Source organism: Haliaeetus leucocephalus, unplaced genomic scaffold (assembly GCF_000737465.1).
Source record: "Haliaeetus leucocephalus isolate CR32 unplaced genomic scaffold, Haliaeetus_leucocephalus-4.0 Scaffold555, whole genome shotgun sequence".
Taxonomy (NCBI): domain Eukaryota; kingdom Metazoa; phylum Chordata; class Aves; order Accipitriformes; family Accipitridae; genus Haliaeetus; species Haliaeetus leucocephalus.
In genome coordinates this window covers 6,995,172-7,019,376 of record NW_010972991.1, presented here as the reverse complement: position 1 = coordinate 7,019,376, position 24,205 = coordinate 6,995,172, and the positions used below count along the sequence as shown (strand labels likewise).

The following is a 24,205-nucleotide window of genomic DNA, read 5'->3' as shown; positions in this document are numbered from 1 at the left end:
AGTCAGGGCACGTGCTACCACCATAAAACACAGAAAGGAGGATGGGTAACCATTTCATGACTCATCGGGGACAGAATCAGTGCAAATCAAAATAAATAACCAATCATAAAATTACTGTTACCTCAGAGATTGTGATAAACAGGCCAGCTATTAAAGGAGAACTGTCTCTGTTGTTCTCGCACTTAGACATTTGCTGCTTTTCAAACATTCAAGTCCATTTGTTCTCTTTAATAGTGTGTTGATCGCTGGAGATAGTGGGTTTGTAAAGAGCATTTTCTTTCCTTTTGTACCCCTTTCTCACATGTACCAGCCTGCTACAGTAAAAGATTACACAGTATAATAATCTATTATTTTCTACTCCTTTTTTTTTTTCAACGATATCTTGGCTGCTGCACAAACAAGAACCAGTTTTATTACTTCTAGGTAAGCTGATAAGAGAATTTTTCTGTCCTACTATTTGCTGCAAAGGCTTCACTTTTATTCACATTTCCAGTCAATCCTGGAACATTGCTCCATTTACAGAGGTAACGATTTTTGGCATAGAACTGAGCATTTAATTTGTGGGATTTGCTGTTTAGGTCTAAACTCTTCATGGTGCTGTTGCAATACTAACACATGTTGCTGAAGTCAATACAGGAAGGCCAAAATCCTGATTTGTATGGGGAAGGCAGAGAGGGATTTCAGTGAAAGCACCTACAAACTAAGTTTCTCAGGCAGGCTGTTCCTTAAGGACAGCACCTATGAGCCTAAGTGTATGATGTCTCCCACATGAACCCAAAGGAGAAGCTGCAAATTGTTAAAATGCCCTGACACTGCAACTGCAGGTTTATTTCTAATAACAGGTTTTAGGTTTCCCAACATTGCACGTGTTGCACAAATCCCCATCCAGCAACAGCCTCCCACTGGACTACACAAACCATTAATCTCTGCCTGTAACTTCTTGGCTGCCACACATCCCGTGGAAAAACTTTCAGTCCAAACTGGCAGGTTTCTAGTGACGGGGAGTGGATTTTTTTAAATAAAAAATTCACAAAGCAAAAATAAAGAAGGTGAATCAGGGATGTCAGCTTCTATACTCATAATTCACCACTTCACTCTGCTACTGTAATCAAGGTTTGTTTACTGTAATTAGTTTTCTGCAGTTCTTTATTCATGAGTAACCACAGAAAAAGAAAACCAACCCAAAACCCAATCACTACTTTCGGATGTGATAATGTGGGGAAATGCTCATATTAAAAAAGGATAAAAAGAAGACTTCCCCTGCCATCAGAGTGAGCCAGAGGCAGTAAGTAAGTCGAGAGGCAGGACCCACGTGAGACGCTGGCCTGGAGTGCAGAGAGGCAGAAGCTGAGTGCTTCAGTGGCGCTGCCTTCTTGTGTGACTTTAAGCAAAACAATTTTATCCCTCTTCACCTCTCTTCTGTAGCCTGATGATAGCAGCAGCTTCCCATCCCTCCTCCTCCTCCTATCCCACTTATGCACGTGACGAACTCTTTGGAGCCGCACGTCTATTTTGGTATGTATTTATACAGTGCCTACACCAGCTCGGCCACACACACAGAGCTGCATCAGTACCAAATCCCTGATGCAAACTAGGGAGGACACGTCATTCCCGAGAGCTGCCAGCTCAACTTCCCGCCCCGCGCCTGCGTCTCCCTGCCTCTGCAACGCAGGTAGCACGTAATAAAAAGCTCTCCATCTCGAGTACTCATCCCTGAGCAAGTGCGAGGTTTCTCCTCCTGCAAAGACTCTGTAGGGGACTGGAGGATTTCACAGGCATTTAATTCACTTCAGATTTTACCTGAGCATCTCAAAATAATAGCGAGAAGGAAAAACTACTTATGTTATAATTAGATACGCCAGAAATAACTCCACCTTTTTCCTGCCACTACTTAAATTACTATTCATTGGGCATAAAACACTGTGAATAAGCTAATGAAATGATTCATTTGTTCATTTGCCTATACATGTCGATAACTATATGCCAAGAACCCAATGATTCGTTAAGAACCTCCTTTATTTTAAGGAAGCTACTGTCATTTATAAAGCAGTGGCCAGCTGCCATGCATCCCTTCACCCTTCCCTCCTGCCTTCATAAATCTCCAATTAACGTCTCAAGCATCTTAGGCATTTTTGTGAGGAAAACAGCAGCATCTGTTTGGAGACAGCTGCTGCTCATCTGCTCACCTTGCAAAGGTTTCTTGGCCCCTTCCCCTGCCCGTTGCATCCTGCTGATGCAGCTCATTACTTCTAGCCTGCACAGTTGTTTCTCATCATCATCATCTGGTGCTTTGCTATTGCTCTGTATAAGAGGAGAGGAAGCCATAGCTCTCCTCCCCTCTTAACCAAGCAGCTAAGATTAGTCATAAACCAGATCATTTGCTCTCAGCGTGATTTTGAACAAAGATGTTAAGAGTTGCCATTATTCTTCACTATGCACATGGTGCACACAAGAGCTGTCCCTCTGCTCCTGAATTTGGCAGGGAGACCACCAGAAACGAGTGACTGGCAACTTTCCCATCTGCAAGTACTGTCGGTGCTTATCCAGCCTCTCTGGATATTTCTGAGCATCCATGTGAGACAAGTGAGTCGGTGCCATTATCTCATTTTGTAAGTGGGCTCTTGAGGCACAGAGCTGAAATAACTGTTCAAGGTCACGTATGAAGCCTGATCAAGAAATAGAGCATGAATTTTCCCCTCCTCTAGATTAGATCAAGTCCTTCTATTTGGGGGGAAAGTGAGCATCCTGGCCCAGCCTGCTTCTGGAGTTGCAGGAGGTTTCAGCAGGATAAAATAGAGATGGGTCTGTCTTGGGAAAACCTCCCCTGCTTCTAAAGCAGGTATCTCCAGTTTTCTTGGTGGAGTACAGTGCTGGGGTCATTAGGACATACTATTTTGAGTTCTAAGGAGGTAACCACACAGCCCCAGTACACACAGAGAAGAAGCACTTCTACATCAGTTGCGTAGGCAAGTCCTTTTCTTTCCCTATTGTATAGGTAGGTCCTCTCACAGCCAACCTGCAACAGGACAGTATTGATGAACATGGTAGGCTCCATTTCTGCCACCACTGAACAACATTGTCACCATCTGCCTGTGTCACACTGTTACTGGTCTTATTTTGCATGGCAGTATTTTCAAACTATGGCCCATGTACCCTTGAGGTCTGATTAGCAGTTTGTAGCTGGCAATATTAAACACTCACACTTACAAACTCATCAATTAGAAGTTGAATGCTATGGACACCTGGCAGTCCACCAAATGCTGCAAGGTTAACAAATGGGTCATCTCCAAAGTAATTTGGGATTGTCTGGATCCTTATCACTAATAGGAAAAATATCTGCATCCTAGCTTGTGTTCCAGGTCCATATGGCATGCATGTTTTACCAAAATATTAATAAAGTAGAAGAAAGATACTGGGCTACCAAGAGAAGCTGAATGCATTACAAGGGATGGAAAATATAGAGCAAGGGTAGCAAGGAGCCATAATGGTGGAAAATCATGAGACTCTTGTAGAGTGCAACTCTGACATTAGGTGAAGTGTTAGTTAAATCCTGTATCAGTGTTTATAGGACGGAGGATAATCCTGGGTCTGGGTATGCTCAGAAACATCTCTTGGTCTGGTTGACCTCAGGAAGTCACTCTACTCTTTGGGTCTCCAGAGTGATCTCCAGGACTTCTCCTGCCCCTTTGCTTGCAGTGCCTTGGTGCTGCAGACAATCCATGCTCACAGTGGCTGCTGTGGGCCCTGGCATGGGCAAGCTCAGCAATGAGAAGCACCCACTGATCACAGCTCCCTGGGACTGATTAAAGCCTTTCCTGCTATCTTCCAGTTTCCTATCTAGATTGAAGTGACACGTGTTCAAGGACACTGGTGCACTAAGTGGGACTGGAGTTCTGTGGTGATGACTCTGTAGTCTCTCTAGCTCGCAAATACAAGACTGATGAATAGCACTGAGATGATCTTTATCCTGCACACCTTTCCTTCATGCTGTGCTATCCCCCGTGTGGGATGCATCACTAGGATGTGTTCGGAATGAGAATCAGAAACCCGCACAGTGCTTTAGCTGTGCTTTAGAACATTTGTTTCTTCTCCTGCCGCCTCCCAACTAACCGATGTATGAGGCTTCAGAGGGAAAAAATGCTTCTGATTTCATTAATTATGTGTTAACCTGGAGTTGTGAAGCAACCAAAAGAAAATTGAATTGTCTGGCCCTTTGTGTCCAAAATGATGGAAGCAGATAAGATTTGTGCTGCTTGGCCTTCTATCAAACAATACTGAAATTACTTCTGCACAGGAGCGACAGCAATGTATTTAGTCCTTGACTCCCCTTACACTGCCCAAGTGGAGTTACTCTGGCACATCCTGGTATGGGCAACTGAAGTTTGCAGGCAGAATTTCTCTTGCTGGTGTCTTTCAGCAGCAACCGTGCCCTAAGAAAGTGTAGTACCAATTCTGCAGAAATGTTTTATCAGCTTAATACGTAGATGGATCTGAAGAACAAATTCAGGGCTCTCACATACCCACATCCAGGCCCATGTCACCTAAGGCTATTACTTACAGAATCATAGACCAGCTCAGGCTGGAAGGGACCTCGAAATGTCATCTGGTGCAACCTTTTGTGGAAAGGGGAGTCTAGATGAGATTATACAGCACCCTGTCTAATCACATCTTGAAAATCTCCAGTGGTGGGCACTTTGCCACATCCCTGAGGAGGCTGTTTCACTGATTGATTGTTCTCACTGTAAAAAATTTCTTTCTTATATCAAGATGAAAATTTGCCCCATGACACTTGTTGACTGCCCCATCAGAATCCCATTGCGCTACTCATTTTTCCAGGGTGCTGTTCCCTCCGACTGACTTCCACCCCAGCATGTCGACAGGCATTTGGGGTGTTGAAAGATGCTGGTCCCTGCTACTCCTGCAGCAAACCACTGGCTTCCCTCTCCCACTGGTCCTACAGCAGCTGTTTCCAGGCTGTGTGCTGAAAATAACTTTGCAGAGCTACACACCAGCGTGAGATTTCTAGTCACTTTAGGTTCTTGTCATTTCATTTTCAGATATAAACGCTTTTGTTTATGGAAGGACCTGGACCATCACTATCTACAGTCCATGTGCCCAGGGACAAAAACTCACCTGTACTTACACACATCTCACCTCAGCTTCTTCCGAAACCTCTTCCTGCTGTGATGCTTCACCGCCTGCAGTACAGTGTTAATGCTCTGCACAAGGAGAGACGGGAAGGGCTCTTCTGGCAAGGGCAACAGCAGAGGCACCAGGTGCTCATTCACATCTGTCTTGTGCCTTGGGCCACCTCATTGTGTCATGTCCCCTCCGTACAGGTGATGACTCCTGCCTTCTGCTACTCCTATTTCAAACAGGGCAGCTATGGCTCTTCAGGCATCTCTCCACTGCCCTAGCACTGACTAGAGGCTGACAAGGAACACACGGACACATTTAGGTTACAGGAGTCAGTTGTAGCCATCAAGTTAATACAGCTAAATGATGATTTTTCATCAAGTGAGCCATACATTAATTATTCTCCTCCATCTGTCCCAGTTGTGCGCATGGTTGGTTCCTGACGCTGAACTGACAAGTAACTCACTGTGCTCTGGCAGCCCATGTTCACTGAAAGGCGAAGGCTGTATCCTCTGCCCAGGGTAAGAGTTTCTGGTTTATGCAGAGGGATACAGGTTTTACATCCACGCCTAGTCAATCACAAGGCACCAGATCCTAAAGCCCATCGGTAGAAAGTTAAGTATTAGTTTTAATATTTTTAGAGATCCTAGAGGGATTCACTTCTATATATTTCCCAATCTGAGCAGCTGGACTTATGTTACTAAGCAAACTAACTTCACAGCAAATAGATACAAGAGAAAGTACTGGTAAGGAGTTTCAAAATCAATCCATTTTCCTGTGAAAGTTTGATGGAAATAAAATGGAGAAGTTCCTTTAGGGGGACCCATATAATTCATGTCAATAAAACATTTATACCAGCTACATGTTTGAAAGAGAAACTAAACTTCTGTAGTTTTCTTAAATTTAATAGAATTCAAACAATAACTGAATTCATTTGAAGTGGATATCAGTAACATGCTTTTATATGTGATCCTAAATGAAATTTTGTTTCGCTTTGATAGCTAGATTTGCCTACAGGCAGATTTATCTCACTGAACTTTGGCTGTTCCAAAAGACAAGCACGAGTCCAGCAGTTGCCTGGGCTCCTCTCCTCAGAAGAGGAAAATGGGCTCCTCCAAAAGCAGACGCTGCCCATCCTAACACAGGGACTCAGGTGGGTGCAATAGCTCACCCCCGGAGAGGTCTACCTTCCTCCACTAAATATGAGTGGGACTGATGTGGCTAGACACCACAAGTCTAATTCTACCCTTCATTTAAAAAAAAGTAATGACAGAAAGCTAGGGGGAAAAAAGCAAACATTTTTTAGTAACAACAAAATGAGCTTGATAAAGCTTAACAGAGCATCTTCCTTAAAAACAAACCATTGATCAAAAGTGTATTGGCTCAGACATTTATTGCTTTATCTGCCTCTGTCTGTCCTGTAGCTTTCTGTTTGACAAATTTAAAAAGTCATTGTGGTTTCCAGTGTAAAATAGTGGAAATTGTAATTGAAGGGCGTTCTCAGGTTTTAAATTATAGGGAGTATTACTTTGCTGTCATTACTACTGATTTAATGATGATTCATACCCAAAAGAGATTCTGACTCACTATAGTTAGCCTCAACCAAGCAGATTACTTTTATTTAACAGTCTACAGAATTAAAAAGTGAGTTTTAAGGAAATCATTTATAACAGACGTAGATCAAGCATAAAATCAGTTGATTAGATCACCCACAAGAAGGATGATTTCTACTTACAGAAGTTATACAGACTGAACTACCAAAAGCACAAGGCTAAACCAAACCAAATGTCACCTTTCGGGATGACCCTTTCCATAAAAATACCTGCTACTCTTGTGGAGTTAATAGCAAAGGAGACTCTTCATGACACTGTCACCGGGTCAGTTCAGAAGCTGTCAGCAGCAGAAGAAACCATTTCAGATACTAAAAGCCAATGCTACAGATTTTCATGCACATTATGTCAAGAGCTTCATTTCCATAAGATGACACCAAAGTCCACTGAGTTTCTGCACATGACATCCTACTTCAAAACCCAGGCGCAAAAGGCCAGAACAGGCAAACTCTGAAAGACAGCAGAAGAGAATAACAAAGTCCTCAAAGGATGTTAACCCCATAACTGCCTTTAAATGGCAAGGAATGCTCCCACCGTCACTTTATTTCACAGTCTCTCTCCCTTCAGCCTGCTGCTGTTGATGAGAGCAGCCAGAGGGTCCTGTAGCCCTTGCAGGGTTCATGGAGGAGAGCACTGCAGTGGGGCTGGCAGGTGAGTTAGGATTAGCCTCTGGGGATTGTCCCATAAAAGAAAGCCAAATAAAAAAGCATGTGCACTGGGGAGGTTTCAGCACATGAAAATGAACTGCATAAATAAACACCTCATATGTTGTAACTGTTTATCCAGACAAAAAAAAAAAAAAAAAAAAAAAATTTAGCCTTAAAAACACTGACAAGTAAAATGCTGGAGAACCAGACTCAGACATACACATTCAAGCTGAAGCTAAGAAGTTAAAGAAGGTTTGGTTTTTTCCTCCAAATCACTGCTTCCCGCCTAATAAAAATGTGTCATGACAAATACGTTAAGATAGATGAAGAACTTTTCCTTTGAAGCACTGAAGTGATTAAATCTAATGTTTGCTCATAATTTTTAATAGCATAATAATAAGCCATAATAGAAAAAAATAATTATTATTTAATCTGAAAGGGGTTGGAAAGAGAGATAATCAGACTAATAAGAATTCTTATCTGTATGGTAACCACAGGAAAGCCAGATCAGAGTGGATTAGCTATATGCATGTTTAACTTGAAAACGTTGTCTGTGAGATGTGTTTAACCAGTGCTTAACCTACAGGCATAAAAACATTTTTTGCTTTATTATTTAACAACCAGTTTAGGGCCCATGTGACAGAGCTAGCCAGGGAAACTTAAAATGAAACACAGAAAAGGATTTTGGCTATTTGGAATGGGTTTAGGGAGTAATGCACTTACCTAGGCTCAGAGTAGAAGATTTGAATCACTGCGTATAAGGGCATTTAAGGTCACCTTCATCAGGGAGAAAATAAAATAACTGATCTTTTTGAAAAGGTCTTCCCAAAATGGCCAAGGTCCTGATGGGCAAGAGGCTATTGAAAAGCTGAGTAATGAGATTTTTGCTTTAGGTGGATGTCTAAGAGCTGTCAAGTGGACCTGAACAATATGTTGAGGATGGCTTGAGTGACGGCTGTTGGCAGAGTCATTTGAAAATCAGTTAAAAAGTATGGATTTAGCATCATTTATTTAGACCATATCAGAGATAACCGCAGCACCTTATCAATGTGAGAGAAGCCAATTACCAGTGCTGGCCTTAGCCGCACTGCACAGGCTACAGAAATTGCCGGGGGCTTCTGCAAGTGCAGGAGTTTTCCTGTGTGATGCTCATCACCAATTAGGAATATGACAGTGCAGGTCTGGAAAGGTCTTGAATGAAATCCCCAATTAACTAAATTTAATCAGATTTTTGCTGTGGCTTTTTTCAGTGAGCCCTGGATGGCACCCACTAACATCAGGGAGGGCTTCACCCTGGGGAACACAACTAGTAGAGGTAGAGCTCTGTAGTGGTATCACTGTATCTACAAGGAAAGGAAAAACAGATAAGCAACAACAGGGCTTTTTTTTTTTTTTCTGTTCAAATGAATTATTAACATGCAATATTTTGTCTTGTTCTACAAATTACATTTTCTCACCCAGCAGTGATTTTCCTAAAGATACCATTTATCTCTGACCACCTCACCAGCACACTTCCCACTAGCTCCAAGTTCGACAGCTTGCACACTAATGCCACTAAATATTGGGGAAGGGGTTACCTTTTACATCAACCACCAGTTCAAATAGCCACAAGCCTGACCCACAGTTGCATATTTATGCAGTTAGAGAACATGGCAAGGCTTCTGAGAAAGCAAATAGACATTTTAACCTGGTTTCATTGTTTATGTTGTCTTTTAGTCAATGCTGTGTGCATAATTGGCCAATTATCTCCTCCTTTTACCAGAAAATCCTTACAACAACCCAGGGAGAAACAAGAAAACCCTTTCACAATGGATTTTAGGAAATCACATATGAAGTCAGATGTTCACCTGACAAAAAGCCAGTATATGCTTCACATTAATTGCACAATATTTATGCCAAATGAAGATGTGGCCCACTCACTAAGGAAAGCTTCAAAAATTCAGTAACCCTGAAAATAATATGTAAAATCTTTCTTTTTTTTTGCCAAAGCATAAAGCTTCTCTTTAAAATTCCATAAATCTTATTTGCAAGGTAAGTAATTGTCAGTCTTTAACAAACACCAGATATATCTTACAATCTCTGGAAATGGCAGCTTCTTACTGCTACATAAATTAAACCTCCAGCACAACTCGTGCCACTACCAGGAATTCCCAGTTTCCTGAGGATAGTTAGTGGTGATGCACAAGCCACACGCACTGTCCCCTCCTCACTGCCCATCTGTTCACGCAGACCTGAACCACAGTCCCTGCAAGCAGTCACTGCTTTTCAAGTCACTGGCTGCTGGCGATGCTCTGCAGCAATGCCCGTGTCTGCCTGCAGCACCCACCAGGCTCACTCTTTGCCCAGGATGCAAAGAACGACGAAAGAGCACCGAGTGTGTGAGCAGCGAGACGGTCTTGGTGTCCTGGTCTTCTCAGGAGGAGAGGATCGAGACATTTTCCCCTCCATAAACACACAGAACAGGCAGAGCAGGGTGGTCCTGCTGCCATCTCAGCTGCCAGCACCTGCGACACAACTTCCAGGCACCCTCCCCTGAGCTGCTGGGAATGGGGAAACAAGCTGCAATACACTGTCATGCAGTCATTTATCAAGAAAAAGCCACTGATGTCTCATTATATACTTATTTTTGTGCATCAAATATTTGTTTTCCCCTACCAAGCCTGTAGAGAAAGAGCTGCAACAGCTAGAAGGCCCTGGCTTTCCAGGCTGTGGTACAATGAAAAAATAAAAAATTAAGTCAGTGTGGTGATTAGGTGGAACTGGGTTTTCAACACTTGTTCAGCAAGCCCTGAATAATTCAGCGGTAGCTTTGCTTCCTGTGAATAATGTACTCAGTCTTGAACTCGTGCCAGTAAAAACTTACATTACATCATTGTGAATTTTCTCCTGTACACAACACTAGCAGTGATGCTTACAGATAAACATCTAGTGGGGTTTGGGTATGAATTTGCTCTGCCTGTGCTCCAGTATAGACATACCCTTATGAATAACACTTGCTTACCATTACTTAAATACTTACATGACACATTTGACTACAGTTTTCCATACCCCGAGTTGGTTGTTAGCTTGATTGCCTGAGATGGCTCAGGAGTCCCAGAATTTGCTACTCCATCTTCTTCCTACTAGATGGGCACCCCTATTTGGTATTTTGACCACTGTTGAGCAACCGAACCAATGTCTTCAAAACACAAGCTATCATAGCCCAGGTACATTACTCCTGCATGGTAATGGTCAGCTCAGAGCCAAACACTTTGCACATGAAGTTAGGATTGGTTTTCACCACATATATCCCTATACATTCACGCGTAGTGAATCTCATGTTTTTCCACCCAGTCACTATGCCTCGAAAGATCCTTCTGGAATTCTTCACATTTGGTCTGATTTTTTTACTGCCTGCAAAAGTTTAGTGCCATTATTATTCATTCCCCTTTTCAGTCTGTCATGAATATATTGAACAAAGCATCCAGCTGCCTTAGCCATGTAATCATTCCCTCCTTCCACAGGTTGTTCATTCCTCCCCTCCATGCAAGTTAAAAGAACTGAATTTTGGAGAAGGATGAAAGACAGAAATTGTAAAGTCAAGGTGTAGAAAAAATATGAGCAGAAAGAAGATTACATGAAAATGCATACAGCTGGGAAAGGAGACAGCTTTCCTCCCAGCCTTACACTGTCTACCTGGGACACAGATGGGGCTGGATCCGTCCCACACGCACCCCTTCCCGCACCATGGTGGGACAGCACAGGGCCACCTCTCTGCGACCCGGCTCTATGCACATGTTCACGTGTGTCTGCAAAGGGGACGGCAGCATTTCACTGCCCCCCTGAAGAAGGGGCTCAGTTTGCCTTAATGCTGAGCACTGGCACCACGGCCGGTGCCTGCGGCAGCACCCAGAAAGGGGACTATCTTGCTTGCCAGCAAGTGAATTATTTTGAATAAATAAATCCACACCCTAAACCCACCCAGAGCCTCGTGTCTTTACAAAACAACAGCATCTCTTCAAAACTAATTGCTTGAGGCTGATTGCGGATCATTGCCCCTTTGGCACGCTGGGTCCCAGGCGCACCAGAGAAGCACTGCCTGGGCTCTGAGAGCAGCTTCCTGCGGGAGGGCACCCATCAGCAATGGCACTTCTGCATCACGGCTTCACGGCCTGGGGCCATCCAGTCATCCCCACCACGCTATGGAAAGGAAGACAGAGGTAGATGAAGCTCTGCAACATGTGCCAGATTCCTCCTCCATGCCTTAGAAAAGCACCAGCCTCCAAACGCATCACCTTTGCCACCTCTTGCAATCATTTGTACATCTCCTTCTCTGCGCCCGGGGTTTATCTGCCATTATAGTCCACCTCAATCCATTCAAGCTCCAACACCCAAGCAATGCATCAAATGTCAGTTTATGGGAATAAGATACAGGATTTAGAATAATAAAATTAAATTCCAGGAGTCCATGAGATCAGACTAATCTCACAGCTGCTCCAAATCCTTAATAATAAAGCCCCTAAACACACCACATCTTAAGATCAAACATCATCACAGCCAAGGTACACTGTATTTATAATAAATTCTCCTAAAAAATGTATTATTAATTAACACAAATATTGCCAGTAGTGCATCTGACAGGAAACGTCAACATTTTATCTTTTCTTTTAAATGAGCATTTCTTATGGAACAAACTCTGTCTCTGCTCCTTCTGGCACTTTTCATTTGCATCTTTTCCACTCACACAAGTTAGACTACTGTATTACACTGAAGGGATTACAATAATCTCTCTGCAGACCTATATCTAAATGAAACACTTTGGCACTTAAATGGAAGAAAAGAGGTCTTCCAGTTGAGACGCATAAAAGTCAGCAGGTATCAGGTAAACATTTCCATTTTGATGAAAATACACTCTTCACTGGGAAACTATTCCACCTGCAGATTGGATTTATTCTAGCTAATAGTTATCTGTGAATTACTGCAAAATACAAAACCATTAAAAATGCCCACATGTGAGTGATGACTACCATTTGGTTCTGCTCATTCACCTGTGTGGGATGGCTGGCTTGCAGCACAAATGTAGGAAACACCTGGACCATACCAATGAAACCAGCCCATCATTCTCAAAAACACGGAAAAGACTGTCCCCATCTGATTTGCAGGAGTGCTGCAGTGTCTGCTGGGTCTGTCCCGAGGGCTCGGCTGCTAAGCAGCCCTGGTGCAAATGGCGTTGTACTCCAGGAGAACCTGCTAGCGAGACCCAGGAGACTGCTCTCTCTTCCAAAGGTGTAACTAAGGGTTCATGGATTTTCATTTTGCCCTCCTGTTTGCTACTAATTTATTCAGGTTCACACCAAAACCTCAAAAGCGATCCCCAAGATTTTACAGCAGCCCTTCCAGAGGTAACAAAAAATGCGAATAAAATTTAATTGCTCACCAAGCAGCAAATTCCTCATTCTGCCTCCAAATCATATTTGTTCTCAAATCCACCTTATCTAAAAGGCAACAAACATCATGGGCATCTCTGCCAGGTTCAACTCAGCAACATGTCTGTGTTTGGTCTTACTCTCTGCCCAAGACCTGATGCTCTGAAACAATCTCTGAAAGTCTCCCTTCACCTGGCTCCTTTTCCTTCTCCTGGCCTTCAAGACCAGGCTGTAAACAAGCCATCAGCAGATGGGCAACAGAATGCTTCTGTGCTATGGCTGCATGGCTCGCTGGACACTCGTCTTCTCTCTCAAATGGCAACTAAGTCTGACCATTCTCTTTTCTAATTATTGCAGACATCTAAATACTTTTTCATTCTGTCAGCGTCCTTATTAGAGTGAGAGGGTCTGAATGGGTGACTCCTGCCCGTGGTTTCTCTGTACTTAATGCTCCTGGTCTCATGGGCTTTCACTTCTGGTGATGGGTTTAAGCACCCTCATCCTCACCATGATTTCCTTCTATATTGGTCGCCAACCTCTGCTCATCTCTGGTCTTTGTGTTTTCTCAGTCATGACCAGAGCTGGGGACAGGTTCAATGACAACCTGAAAAGCCTCTGTACAAAGGCGCAGCAGATGATTACCCCAAATGGCAAAGCTTTCATGAAATGGTAGGCACCAACAGCCTAAAGAACAGATTGCAACACAATTTTGATTCTCTCTAAGCCTAATAGTTACATTTACTTTTAAAAACACAGATATGTACCTTACTCCCTATGAACTCTTGTTTGTTTACAAATTGTCACAAACACTTGTCAGCAACCACTTTCCAGTGTTTAACAAGACCAGCCTCATTTCATGCTCAATTTTAAGTGTTCAGAGTCCAAGGTGTCCTCAGACACTAATGGGAAGGAGCCCTCTCCAGCAGTTAGCTCCCATAAGAGAGCACTGAACTTGCAAAGAGCAAATCGCAGCTCTTGCCACAGCTGCTGAAGGACTTTCACCAGCTCTGTGTCAGCCTGGATGTTATCCGAATACTGAGATGGTACCATAGGGTTGAGCATCAGCGCAGTCTGAGGGAATACAGGGAAACGAACCCATCCTGAACTGTTTTCTGCCCCATTGGAAATGACTCTTCATCACCCATCCCTGCAGCTGCTGGCAGGGAAATGCCAAGGGCCTGCCTTTGCCATGAGTGCTGTGAAAGTCAGGGAGGAAAGGGTAAAGAAAAAAGGGTCTACCTCCTTCTTGTCTATGCATGAGGCAGCAGGATTTCTTTCTTGATGGAGTAATCCAACCCTGCATCCCCATGGGTAGGGATCAGTATAAAGTTTCCACCACTCACCTGGAAAATCCTGCAGAAGAAGTATCATTTTAAATACTCCCAAGGTACAGTTTTACTGCAGGGTCTCTGCTCAGACTCCAGCTCTGGTATAGAGAATTCACACTACTTCCAGTGGGGCCCAAAAGTCTTCACTGTAAAAGAAACCTGAGATCCAGGAGCCTAACGCAGACAGCTGAAAAAAAACCACGTGTTTTCACCCTGTCAGGCTGGTGTGTTGCCCAAGGTCACTCTGCGGTTCCGAGTATGACAGTTTAACCAGAACTTGTCAGCGCAGCTGTCTGATGGCCTCCCGCACATTGCGCAGACATCATAAAGCAGCAAAGGAATGAAAAGCAGAATTATTCAGGAAAATCAAGGTTGATTTGCAATTAAATAACAGCCTTTATATTTTCCAATAGTTTTATTCCAGCAGCTTTAAAAGCTTATTGTGCGCAAGACAGGTCTCTTATCTAATATTTGCATAAAGTGGTGATATGCAACAGTTTTTATTTAAAAAAAACCCCTTCCCTCTAATTTTTTGATTTACAATGACAAATCTATTTAGAAGAAAATTCTCTTCTCCAACTGCAGTCCCACAGCCCACTTGCACGTTAATTACACTGGGAGTGCCTGGAACCCAGTATTACTATTTAGCAGATGGTATTTCAGAAGCTCCTGTTGCTAACACCTTTTTCACCTACATTACAACCAGCCTTTTCCTTATGCCCACGAAGAGTCAACTGCAGATTATATCCCTTCCCCAGCCACTCTTTAAACTATAAATTAATACCGAAGATGGTTTAGAATAAAATTCTTCAGTTTTCTTCTCTCCCCTCCAAACAAAAAGAAATGCCCACTCCCACTGCTGACACCTCCAGTTCAGACAAAGCCCTCAAAATCTGCCAAGTTATTCTCTTCCAGTTATCAGTATTCTGCAGTGTTGATTAGAAAATAACGGCTTTCAGGAGAACAGCCCAAAGGGTAGGGATAATGTTAAGTGGTTGCAGTGAGATAAACTTGGCCTGTAGGAAAAGAGCTATTTCATGCCAAGCCCTGCAAACTACAGGAGGATTAGGCTGCATTTCTCACGTGTGTTCCAAGTAACTCATTCCAGAGAGATCAGACCCTGCAGCTGTTGCACCCCCAGCCTGCTCAGAGCCAGCCGACCTGGAAAGCCAACACCTTTGGGGTTACACACACAAAAAGGGAAGAGAGACAGAAATAAGCAACAAGTCAGAGATGCATTTACAAAGCAATAGAGAGCCGGGTCCTGCTTACTGCTGGCAGGGAGGCACAGAAGCGGACAAGCTCTTCTAGGAACTACCCCCAGCTGTGGTACGTCGCACACAAAGGTAACACCATGTACGTGGTATGCTATTTGCAGGAGCTTCTTCCCACTAGGAAATTCAAAGGCACTTTTTCCAAACCAGGCTTCAACCACCAAAACCCTCCCAGCATAATTCAAAACACGTATCCTTCCTTCTCTGACAAGAACTGAGAATCCTGTAAGAGGTAAAATATGGACTTGACCATAGTGATGCTTCCAACTGCCAATGAACTTTTAGCTACGTAGTGCTTGTTTCCTCTTATTTTTCACTGAAACCCTCTGAACAACTGCAGTTTCATTTCAGTGAAGAATTTCTTTTCACAGGATAACAAAAATACATCCTACCCACAGAACTGCTTCATAGCTGAGGTGGGAAGGGACTTCTAGAGATGGCCTAGTCCAACCCCTTGCTCAAATCAGGGTCACCTACAGCATGTTGCTCAGGGCTGCATCCACTCAGGTTTCCAGTATCTCCAAGAAGGTAGACTCCAAAACCTCTCTGGGCAACCTGCTCCAGTGTTTGAGCACCCTCACAATAAAATGTTAGGGTTTTTTATGTTTAAATGAAATTTCCTGTCCCGACACTGGGAACCACTGAGAACCATCTGGCTCTGTCTTCTTTACTTCCCCCCAGTTAAGTGTTCACACACAGGTAGGGCCCCCCTGAGCTTTCCCTTCCCCAGACTAGATAATCCCAGCTCTCTCAAGCCTTTTCTCATATGACAGATGCTCCAGTTCCTTAACCATCTGTGTGGCTTTTTACTGGACTTGCTCCAGAATGTCCATGTCTGTCCTGTTCTGAGCCCAGCTCTGGACACAGCACCCAGACGTGTCTCACGAGGGCTGACCAGAGGGGAAGGATCACCTCCCTCGACCTGCTGGCAATGCCCTGGCCTAATGTAGCCCAAGACGCTGGCGGTCACCTTTGCCGCAAGGACACATTGCTGGCTCATGGTCATCTTGGTGTCCACCAGGACCCAAAGGGCCTTTTCTGGGGTCAGCTCCAGCCTGTAGCAGTGCATGGGGCTAATCCTGCCCAGGGGCAACACTTGGCGTATCTCCAAGGCTCCTGTCAGCACATTTCTCCAGCCTGTCCAGGTCCCTCTGGATGGCAGCACAACTCTGGTGTATCGGCCACTCCTCCCAGTTTTGTATCATCTGCAAATGTGCTGACAGAGCACCCTGTCCAGTCCTCCAGGTTCATTAATGATGAGGTTAAACAGTACTGGCCCCAGTACTGATCCCTGGGTCACCACCAGTGACTGGCCTCCAGCTGGACATGGCTCTGGGCCCAACTGTTCGGGCAGTTTTCAGTCCACCTCACTGTCCACTTGCTAAAGGCAGGATAAACAACATCCATCCACCACCCTCCACTTGTCCACTGAGCCCATCACCTCTGTAGAAGGCTATCCAAATCCAGTTAGAACTACTGAGAAATTGCACACATGTACCACAGGCTAAATTATGTTATTTTAAAGTTCAAATAAAGATGATCCTTGAATTGTGATTCAGTTTATGTGCTCATCTAAACAAACACACATTCATGCTTTGCTTAAGAAGAACTAATATGACATCAGAGTGAGGTTTGTAATGAAGTCAGGTGAGTAGCTATTCCTCCCCGCCTATTTCCCCTGGAAAAGTACATTTGCTGGAGCTCCAGCAGAGATGTCATCAAGATAAATGTGCTCTTCAGTGAAAGAATATACCACATCCATTCATATGCTGAATTAACCTTGTTGCCTCTTGACTTAAACCCATCATCTGTATTAAGATTAATGATGAAGTATGTATTCTGAAATATGCATGTTAACGAAGATGGCTTTGTTTGAAGCCATTTGAAATGGAAATTTCTTGACTTGTATCAGCTATTGATCTATACAGATTTTTTTTTCCCCAGTTTATTCAATTCCATTTTGAAATGCAAAAAACTGCACCTCTGCCAAATAAGTCATACAACATTTGCAACCCCCCCCCCAAGATCATAAGGAAAACCATGCAGAATCTGAACCTTTCAGGTAGGTTAGTCGAAGCAACAAAACACAGTCTCTCAAGCTAGTCAACAAAAGCGTCTCTGATTTTCACAGCAACACCCACCATCAGAGCTCAAAGAGTACTGGCAAGGTGCATCTCTGCACTCCTGCTGCTTGCCTTAATATCCATAAAGGACCACACGCCCCCACAAGGTTTTAATATAGTTGGTTCATTTGATAAGATTTTAAAGCATCTTTTCTTCTTTATTTCTTTCAATTTCTTAGAAGTTAATTCTCAGTCCTCCATTTCCCTACCCTTTATCCTGCTAACTCATCACTCCCCCCCCATCAGCCCAGTTTTTAACACCCAAATACTGTTTTCTCTCACATTTCCCTGTTTAACCCATTCATCCTTTGCACTCTAAGTAAAGCTCCACAGCAGCAGGCATCCCTCAACATATACGTAACATCCCTGTTGAAAAAAGCTTACATGCCATTTCAACCACCAAGACTTTCAGCGCTACTTTTCATCCTGCCTCCCCTTCCCTTTCTCTTTTTGCCAGATGTAGTCTTCTGACAATTTTTTAGGCCTCCCTTCCACAGCACTGAGTGTTCAGTATGAGCAGCTGGACTTAGCACTGTGCTGCTATGACAGTTATTTTTGTGTCCAGTGCCAAACTGATTTTTAAAAGCATCACAGCTCCCTGTTGCTGGTGTGAACCCAAATCTCTCCTGGTGCCAGACTTGGCTGGTATCAACCCTTTGCTGTCACTGCTGCTGTCTGCCAGCCTCAATGAATGAGTTTCTCCAGCAGACTTCTTCATCCACACGACTAGGGGCTACAGATCAGGTCAGCAAGGGGGTCTGCAGCCATAAGAGGATGAGTGAGTATATCAGACAGCCAGAGGACATACTGAGACAACAGGGATGGAAACTTTCCATGGTCTCAGTGTCGTGCCAGAATCTGTCATGTTTCTGACAGAAAAAGCCAGCTTTTCCACATCGTAAGGAGAAACCTTTATTATAATTTGGTTAAAATGATCCTGTGCCCACAAAAAGTTCTCATCTTCTAGGTTAAAGGAACATTCACACCTCACTCACCGTTGGTGCTGTATCTCACATACTGTGAACCCTCTATCTAGAACATTTCTGCAAGGAGACATCAAACAGTACCTTCCCACACCTGACTGATTCCAGCTTCAACAGACTGGACCCTTAGTACTTACATACGTACTTTGATGTTAAAAGCCCAAGTGAACTGACAAATGATAAGCCTACACCATTGTGGAGAGCAGGAATGCATCGTATCTCTGGTTAGATGCTCTTTATCTATGTTCAGCTCTCATAGACCCTATCAATCTTTGGCTAAAGGGCTAGTCTCAAGAAATAAATTGGTGTGGCTTCAGCACAGCACAAGTTTGCCCCAGGTAGACATATCCTGTGCACAAAATGGGTGCTCATCCTGTGGCTGCTGCATCTTAGTCTCAAGTTTAACTGGGGCTTATGCTGCAGGAAAAGGGGCCTCCCCACTTCCCAGACACCCATCATGCACCCTATATGAATACTGCTCGTTGCTAATACAACCTATGCATCTCATACGGTGGAGAACCAGACCAGCGACCACTGGACTAAGGCCCTGTCGTCTGTTCAATGAATTTCATAGGTCTTAGCACATTTTCCATTTACTTGTGTGTTCTGCCAAATCTGCTTCAAACTGCCTAGAAGACCTGATACACCATTACCAGTATCTGTTCTGGCCCAGTTTCCCAAGCTGTACAGAGAATTAGAGACTGTAAAAGCAGCTTAGCAGAGAATCTGAGCTGCTTTTCCAAAAGTCACTTGATTTAAGACATTGAGGCAAGTCTCCAATACAGATGAGGCACTATACTTCTTTCAGGCCAAGAATATAACAGCCTCTCTCTTTTTCCAGTGAAGGACAGCAGCTTTTTTGTCGCTTGCCAACAGAAATGTCAGTCTGCCAATCCCGCACCACAACCAGAAATAATGCCTTTATTTTCAATTTAGTAGCGTCTAGTCCTGAAGGCAAAAGACTTTTTTATAGCTTTGAGTTTGCTCCAAGTTTGGAGAATGGTCGTGTTAAAATAAATCATCGCATCCACTGCTATTATTATTCTCTTCGCTTGTACCGATTGCAAAAAGTCACTCATCTTCCAGACCCTACAAGCCATGTACCAAACCCATCATATAGCCAAGAGTCACAGGAGTGAGGGAAATGAATGTGGGACAGCGCTAGGAGTTATTCAACAGATCTGCAAATGCCCATTTCACTGGGCTGGGTCACTGCAGTGATTCAGATGTACAACGGTCTTTACTGGCTTATCTTCTCCCACGAATTCAGATGACTGGGCAGCAAACCTTCGAACCCACCCCCACAGCCCACCCCGTAATGTACCATGAGCACGGGCTCCAGCCCTGAGGAGCCAGAAACAGAAAGCTGCATGCAGTTCAAAAGCCATAAGGTGCCAACATTGGGTTTACCTCATCTCCATCCACAAGTCTAAAGTTGGGGCATAACTTACAGTTAGTCAGCTAAGCTTCCTCTTTGGAAGCAGAGAGACACAAGCATCCCCTGGAGATGTCTGACTCTCTGACTGGCTCAGAGGGATGTATAACATCTAGACAGCCACAGCTGAGTGAGACAAATCCTACCCTCCAAACAGAATGACAAGCTGATGTGCCATAGGTTCCCCCAGCAACGTTATTAAGTGACAAAACTGCCAGTTTCTATAAATTGATTCACTGTTTCTAAGATCAGCAGAAACGGAGTTTCCTCTTGTGGGCTGAACATTTAATAGTTCTTGAAAATGATGGGGGGGGGGGAAAGCTAGCAAAGAGACACACAAAGACTGTGGAGAAAAACAGCAGAAAATATTAATGCTGTTCTTTGCATGGGTGGTCAGTAATGCCAAGAATAAGGACAGTTTGACATAATTGGCATTTAGAAGACAGAAGGCAAGTGTTAATGTTGAAAAAATAAATAAATAAAAAAATACACTTTTCCCTCAATTACTGCTCACACTTCTGGTAGTGACAGGATACTGTAAGAAGGATTCAAAGAGGTTAGGAGGAAATTCAAACATTTTTAATACAAAATGAAATCTAACTGCACACGTAGAAAAAAACTGGGAACAACCATTTAGTGTTAGGCGTCAGTGGGGCTGGAAATTTGGAGGTGAGAGAATGTGAAGAACATTTGCTTTCTGCAGTAATGAAGGCTGAGACAGTTTTGACTGCACCGACAGTAATAACAGGAGGAAGGAAAAGCAATGGCAGTAAAATTTCTATTTGTTATAGCTATCTTGTGGCAATCCCTGAAAAACTCCATGCTGTGTCTGTAAGCACAGGAAAATGGAGCTTATTTACTCGCAGAGAGGATAGCACTACATGGGATTAATGGGATATACAGAAAAGAGCAATATGTTTCAACAGTAACTGAAAGTGGTTATAAGAAGGGATATCTTTTCAGTATATGAGTATTTTTCAGTGTGCATATACACCCATAGGGAGAAATTACTTAGTATGACATGCTATGGAATACTAATTCAAAGCCGCAAACTGGAGAACAGTTAAAAACAAATGTCAGGAAAAAAACCCCAAACACTATTGAAAGCAAAATATATCAAAGCTGTAGACCACAGTTTGCAAAAGAACTATGGCATCACCATGGCTGCAACATCCAGACACGATACTGCGAAGTGTAGCCAGAACAGTCATTCATGGACAGCAGCATCAACAGCTAAGGGTGTTTTTTTTAATTTTTTCAAACTTTTATACATCTCCACAGCATCCATGCAAAGAAAACAGCATGTTGAGAAAATGCAGAAACTCTCCCACCTTTTGTTCTAACCCTCTGTGCCACCACCGTTCCCTCTGCACTTTCTTACAACCCGGAGGAAATAAGAGCAATCACCCCATTGCCAACATATCAAAAGGAAGTTACCAGCAAACTTTACCCAGAATAAGATCAGATGAGGATGTGAGATAAAATATGCAAAAACCACAGCGCACACTGAGTCAAAGACAGTTCCAGATGTAGGCAAGATCAGAGGACACAAACCCTGGTAAGTCAGAAGACACTGACATGCCACTTGTCCTGCAGCAGACCCTTTCTTTCTTAAACAGGTGCTTCCTGGCAGCAGAAGCCATCCAGGCTCCCAGTCTCTCCACTTGCCCTCTGGTCTCCGCTTTCACAGGTGCAAAGCGCGGGTGCTGCCCCATGAGGGACTCTGCTCGCCACGGGAATTACTGTCAACTTCACCCGAGCTCACTGAAGCTGTCAACGTGGCAAAACTGAGGGCACGTGGTGGCACTGGTGCAGCATGAACACCACGTCTCCTGCAGAGCCATGCCCAGGCTTACGGACTGCACGTGGGCATCAGAGTCCCAATCACTCCACTCACAGACCTGGATCAGATTATTTCCTAAATTCTTCCTAAAAAACTACAGGAACTGAAACAGATTCGTGACTCGACTAGACCACATCACAAGTGTGTGTGAGTCATAGCATATCTTGGAGACACACATTTAAAGGGCTTTCATCAGAACATTTTGAACCTGATTTGCATGAATTGATGACAAAAGCCAGATTATTTTGGTGGTGGATTATACGAAAAACTCTCTTCCACGACATTCAGGGCCACCTTACAATGACATATACAAGATCAATGCCACAACAAAGGAGCAGAAGGCTGCACACTTAGTTCAAAGAGCAAAAAGAGAACAAAACCTATGAAACCAGTGTGCTACAGCAAACAAGTAGCCACCATTGTATCTTCCATTGTGACCGGAAAGGTCTTTTAAAGGAAATAGCCAAATCATAAATAAATAAAGTACACTGATAATTGCCATCACCTAATCGAAGTGAAACAGTCTACCAATAATTACCCATAATTGCTCTTCCTTGTAGGTGGTGATGAAGCTGCAACATGTAGCCCAAAGGCAATCAAAAGAGACTTCAAGGCCGTGGGATGGTCGACAAGGGAATCCAGAGCACAAGTAAATTTTTCCTCTATCCTTCCAGTTGCAGGCAGTGATATCAGAAGAAACAGATAGACCCAGTCTATTAATACAGGCTCCGTGGCTGGTGTCACTGCCACAGTTTTGGGTTGATAATGGGATGGTCTACATGGCACCAGACCTGCTGGTGTTGGATGGGATTTGCTCACAAGTTAGCAGGCTCATTGACAGAGCTTTCAACTAGACTTGAAGGGGGAAGGGGATAATATCAGGCTTGCCCATGACAAGCTGTGGGATGACACACCAAGGTTGGAGGGCTGGGGTGCTAGCGAGGGCCCTCAGCCTGTTGCTCTGATATGTGCTGGCCACACTGAAGCACACCTGAAGTCCTATGAAGATAAGCCAGGGGCTCCTGGAGCCAAGAGGGGAACACCAGTGAAATACCTCAAAGGATTTAAGGTGTGTTCCTCTACGAAGGTGACACAGCTGACAGCCCAGCTGAAGTGCCTCTACACCGATGCACGCGGCATGGGCAACAAACAGCAGTTGGAAGCCACTGTGCTGCTAGAAAGCTATGACCTAGTTGCTGTTACTGAAACTTCGTAGGACAAATCTCATGACTGGAGTGTGGCTATCAATGGCTACAGGCTGTTTAGAAAGGACGGGTGAGGAAGGAGGGACAGAGCGGTTGTCCTCTACATCAAAAAATGGATAGATTGTGCAGCACTGTCTGTGAAGAATAGCCATGAGCAGGTTGAAAGCTTATGGGTAAGAATTAAAGACCACGGCAACAAAGGGAACCTTGTGGTTGGTGTCTACTACAGGCTGCTCGGTCAAGGGGAGCCTATTGATAAAGCCTTGTTACTCCAGCTACAGGAGGCATCATGCTCGCTGGCTCTCATCCTGCTGGGGAACTTCAACCACCCCGACATCTGCTGGAAAAGTAGCACAGCTAGCTGGAGACAATCCAGGAGGGTCCTGGAGTGCATTGAGGGTAACTTCTTAAGCCAGGTAATAGACAGCCCTACCAGACAGGACACAATACTGGACCTGATGGTCACCAACGCAAGTGAGCTAATCAATGATATCAAGATCAGTGGCAGCCTGGGCTGCAGTGATCACACACTGGTAAGAGTTTGCAGTCCTGAGGGATATGGGTCAGGCGAAGAGTAAGGTCAGGAGCCTGAATTTTAGGAAAGCAAACTTCCATCTGTTCAAGGAGTTAGTCAAGAGGAACCCCTGGGAAACTGCCCTCAGGGACAAGGGAGCAGAACAGTTCTGGCAGATCTTTAAGGATGCTTTCTATAGAGCACAAGAGCTCTCAATCCCCAGGTGTAAGACATCAGGAACGGAAGGCAAGAGACAAGCATGGATGAATCGAGACCCGCTGGTCGAACTAAAGGGCAAGAAGGAGATGCACAGGCAGTGGAAGCAGGGACAGCTGTCCTGGGAAAAGTATAGGGATGCTGCCTCACTGTGCAGAGATAGGGTCAGGAAGGCCAAGGCGCGGATGGAGCTGAACTTGGCAAGGGATGCAAAGAATAATAAGAAGGGCTTCTATAGGTATGTCAGCCAGAAAAGGAAGGTCAAAGAAAGTGTACCCCACTGATGAACAAGACTGGCAAATTAGTAACAACGGACAAGGAGAAGGCTGAGGTACTCAACAACTTTTTTCCCTCGCTCTTCACTGGCAACTTCTTCTTCCCACGCCTCTCAAGTAGATGGACCGCAAGGCAGGGACTGGGGGAGCAAAGTCCCTCCCACTGTAAGATAAGATCAGGTTCCAGACCACTTGACAAACCTGAACATAC

The 24,205-nt window shown here is 44.1% G+C and overlaps 1 protein-coding gene across 2 annotated transcripts in view; it reads right to left on the bottom strand.

Moving 5' to 3' along the window:
* Positions 1-241: 241 nt before the first annotated feature.
* Positions 242-24,205, bottom strand: part of TMEM65 (transmembrane protein 65) — a 63,647-nt gene continuing 39,683 nt past the window's right edge. Inside the window, exons 8-9 of one of the 2 annotated variants that reach the window (XR_774952.1) lie at positions 14,142-14,313; positions 242-311 (exon numbers count right to left, since the gene is read on the bottom strand). Coding sequence is in view for 1 of the 2 variants with exons in the window: in XM_010576933.1 (XP_010575235.1) it covers positions 14,239-14,313 (75 nt within the window). In the remaining variant the exon portion in view is untranslated. Of the gene's footprint in view, positions 312-14,126; positions 14,314-24,205 lie in introns of those variants that run through there. The other variant, XM_010576933.1, reaches the window with a different exon arrangement.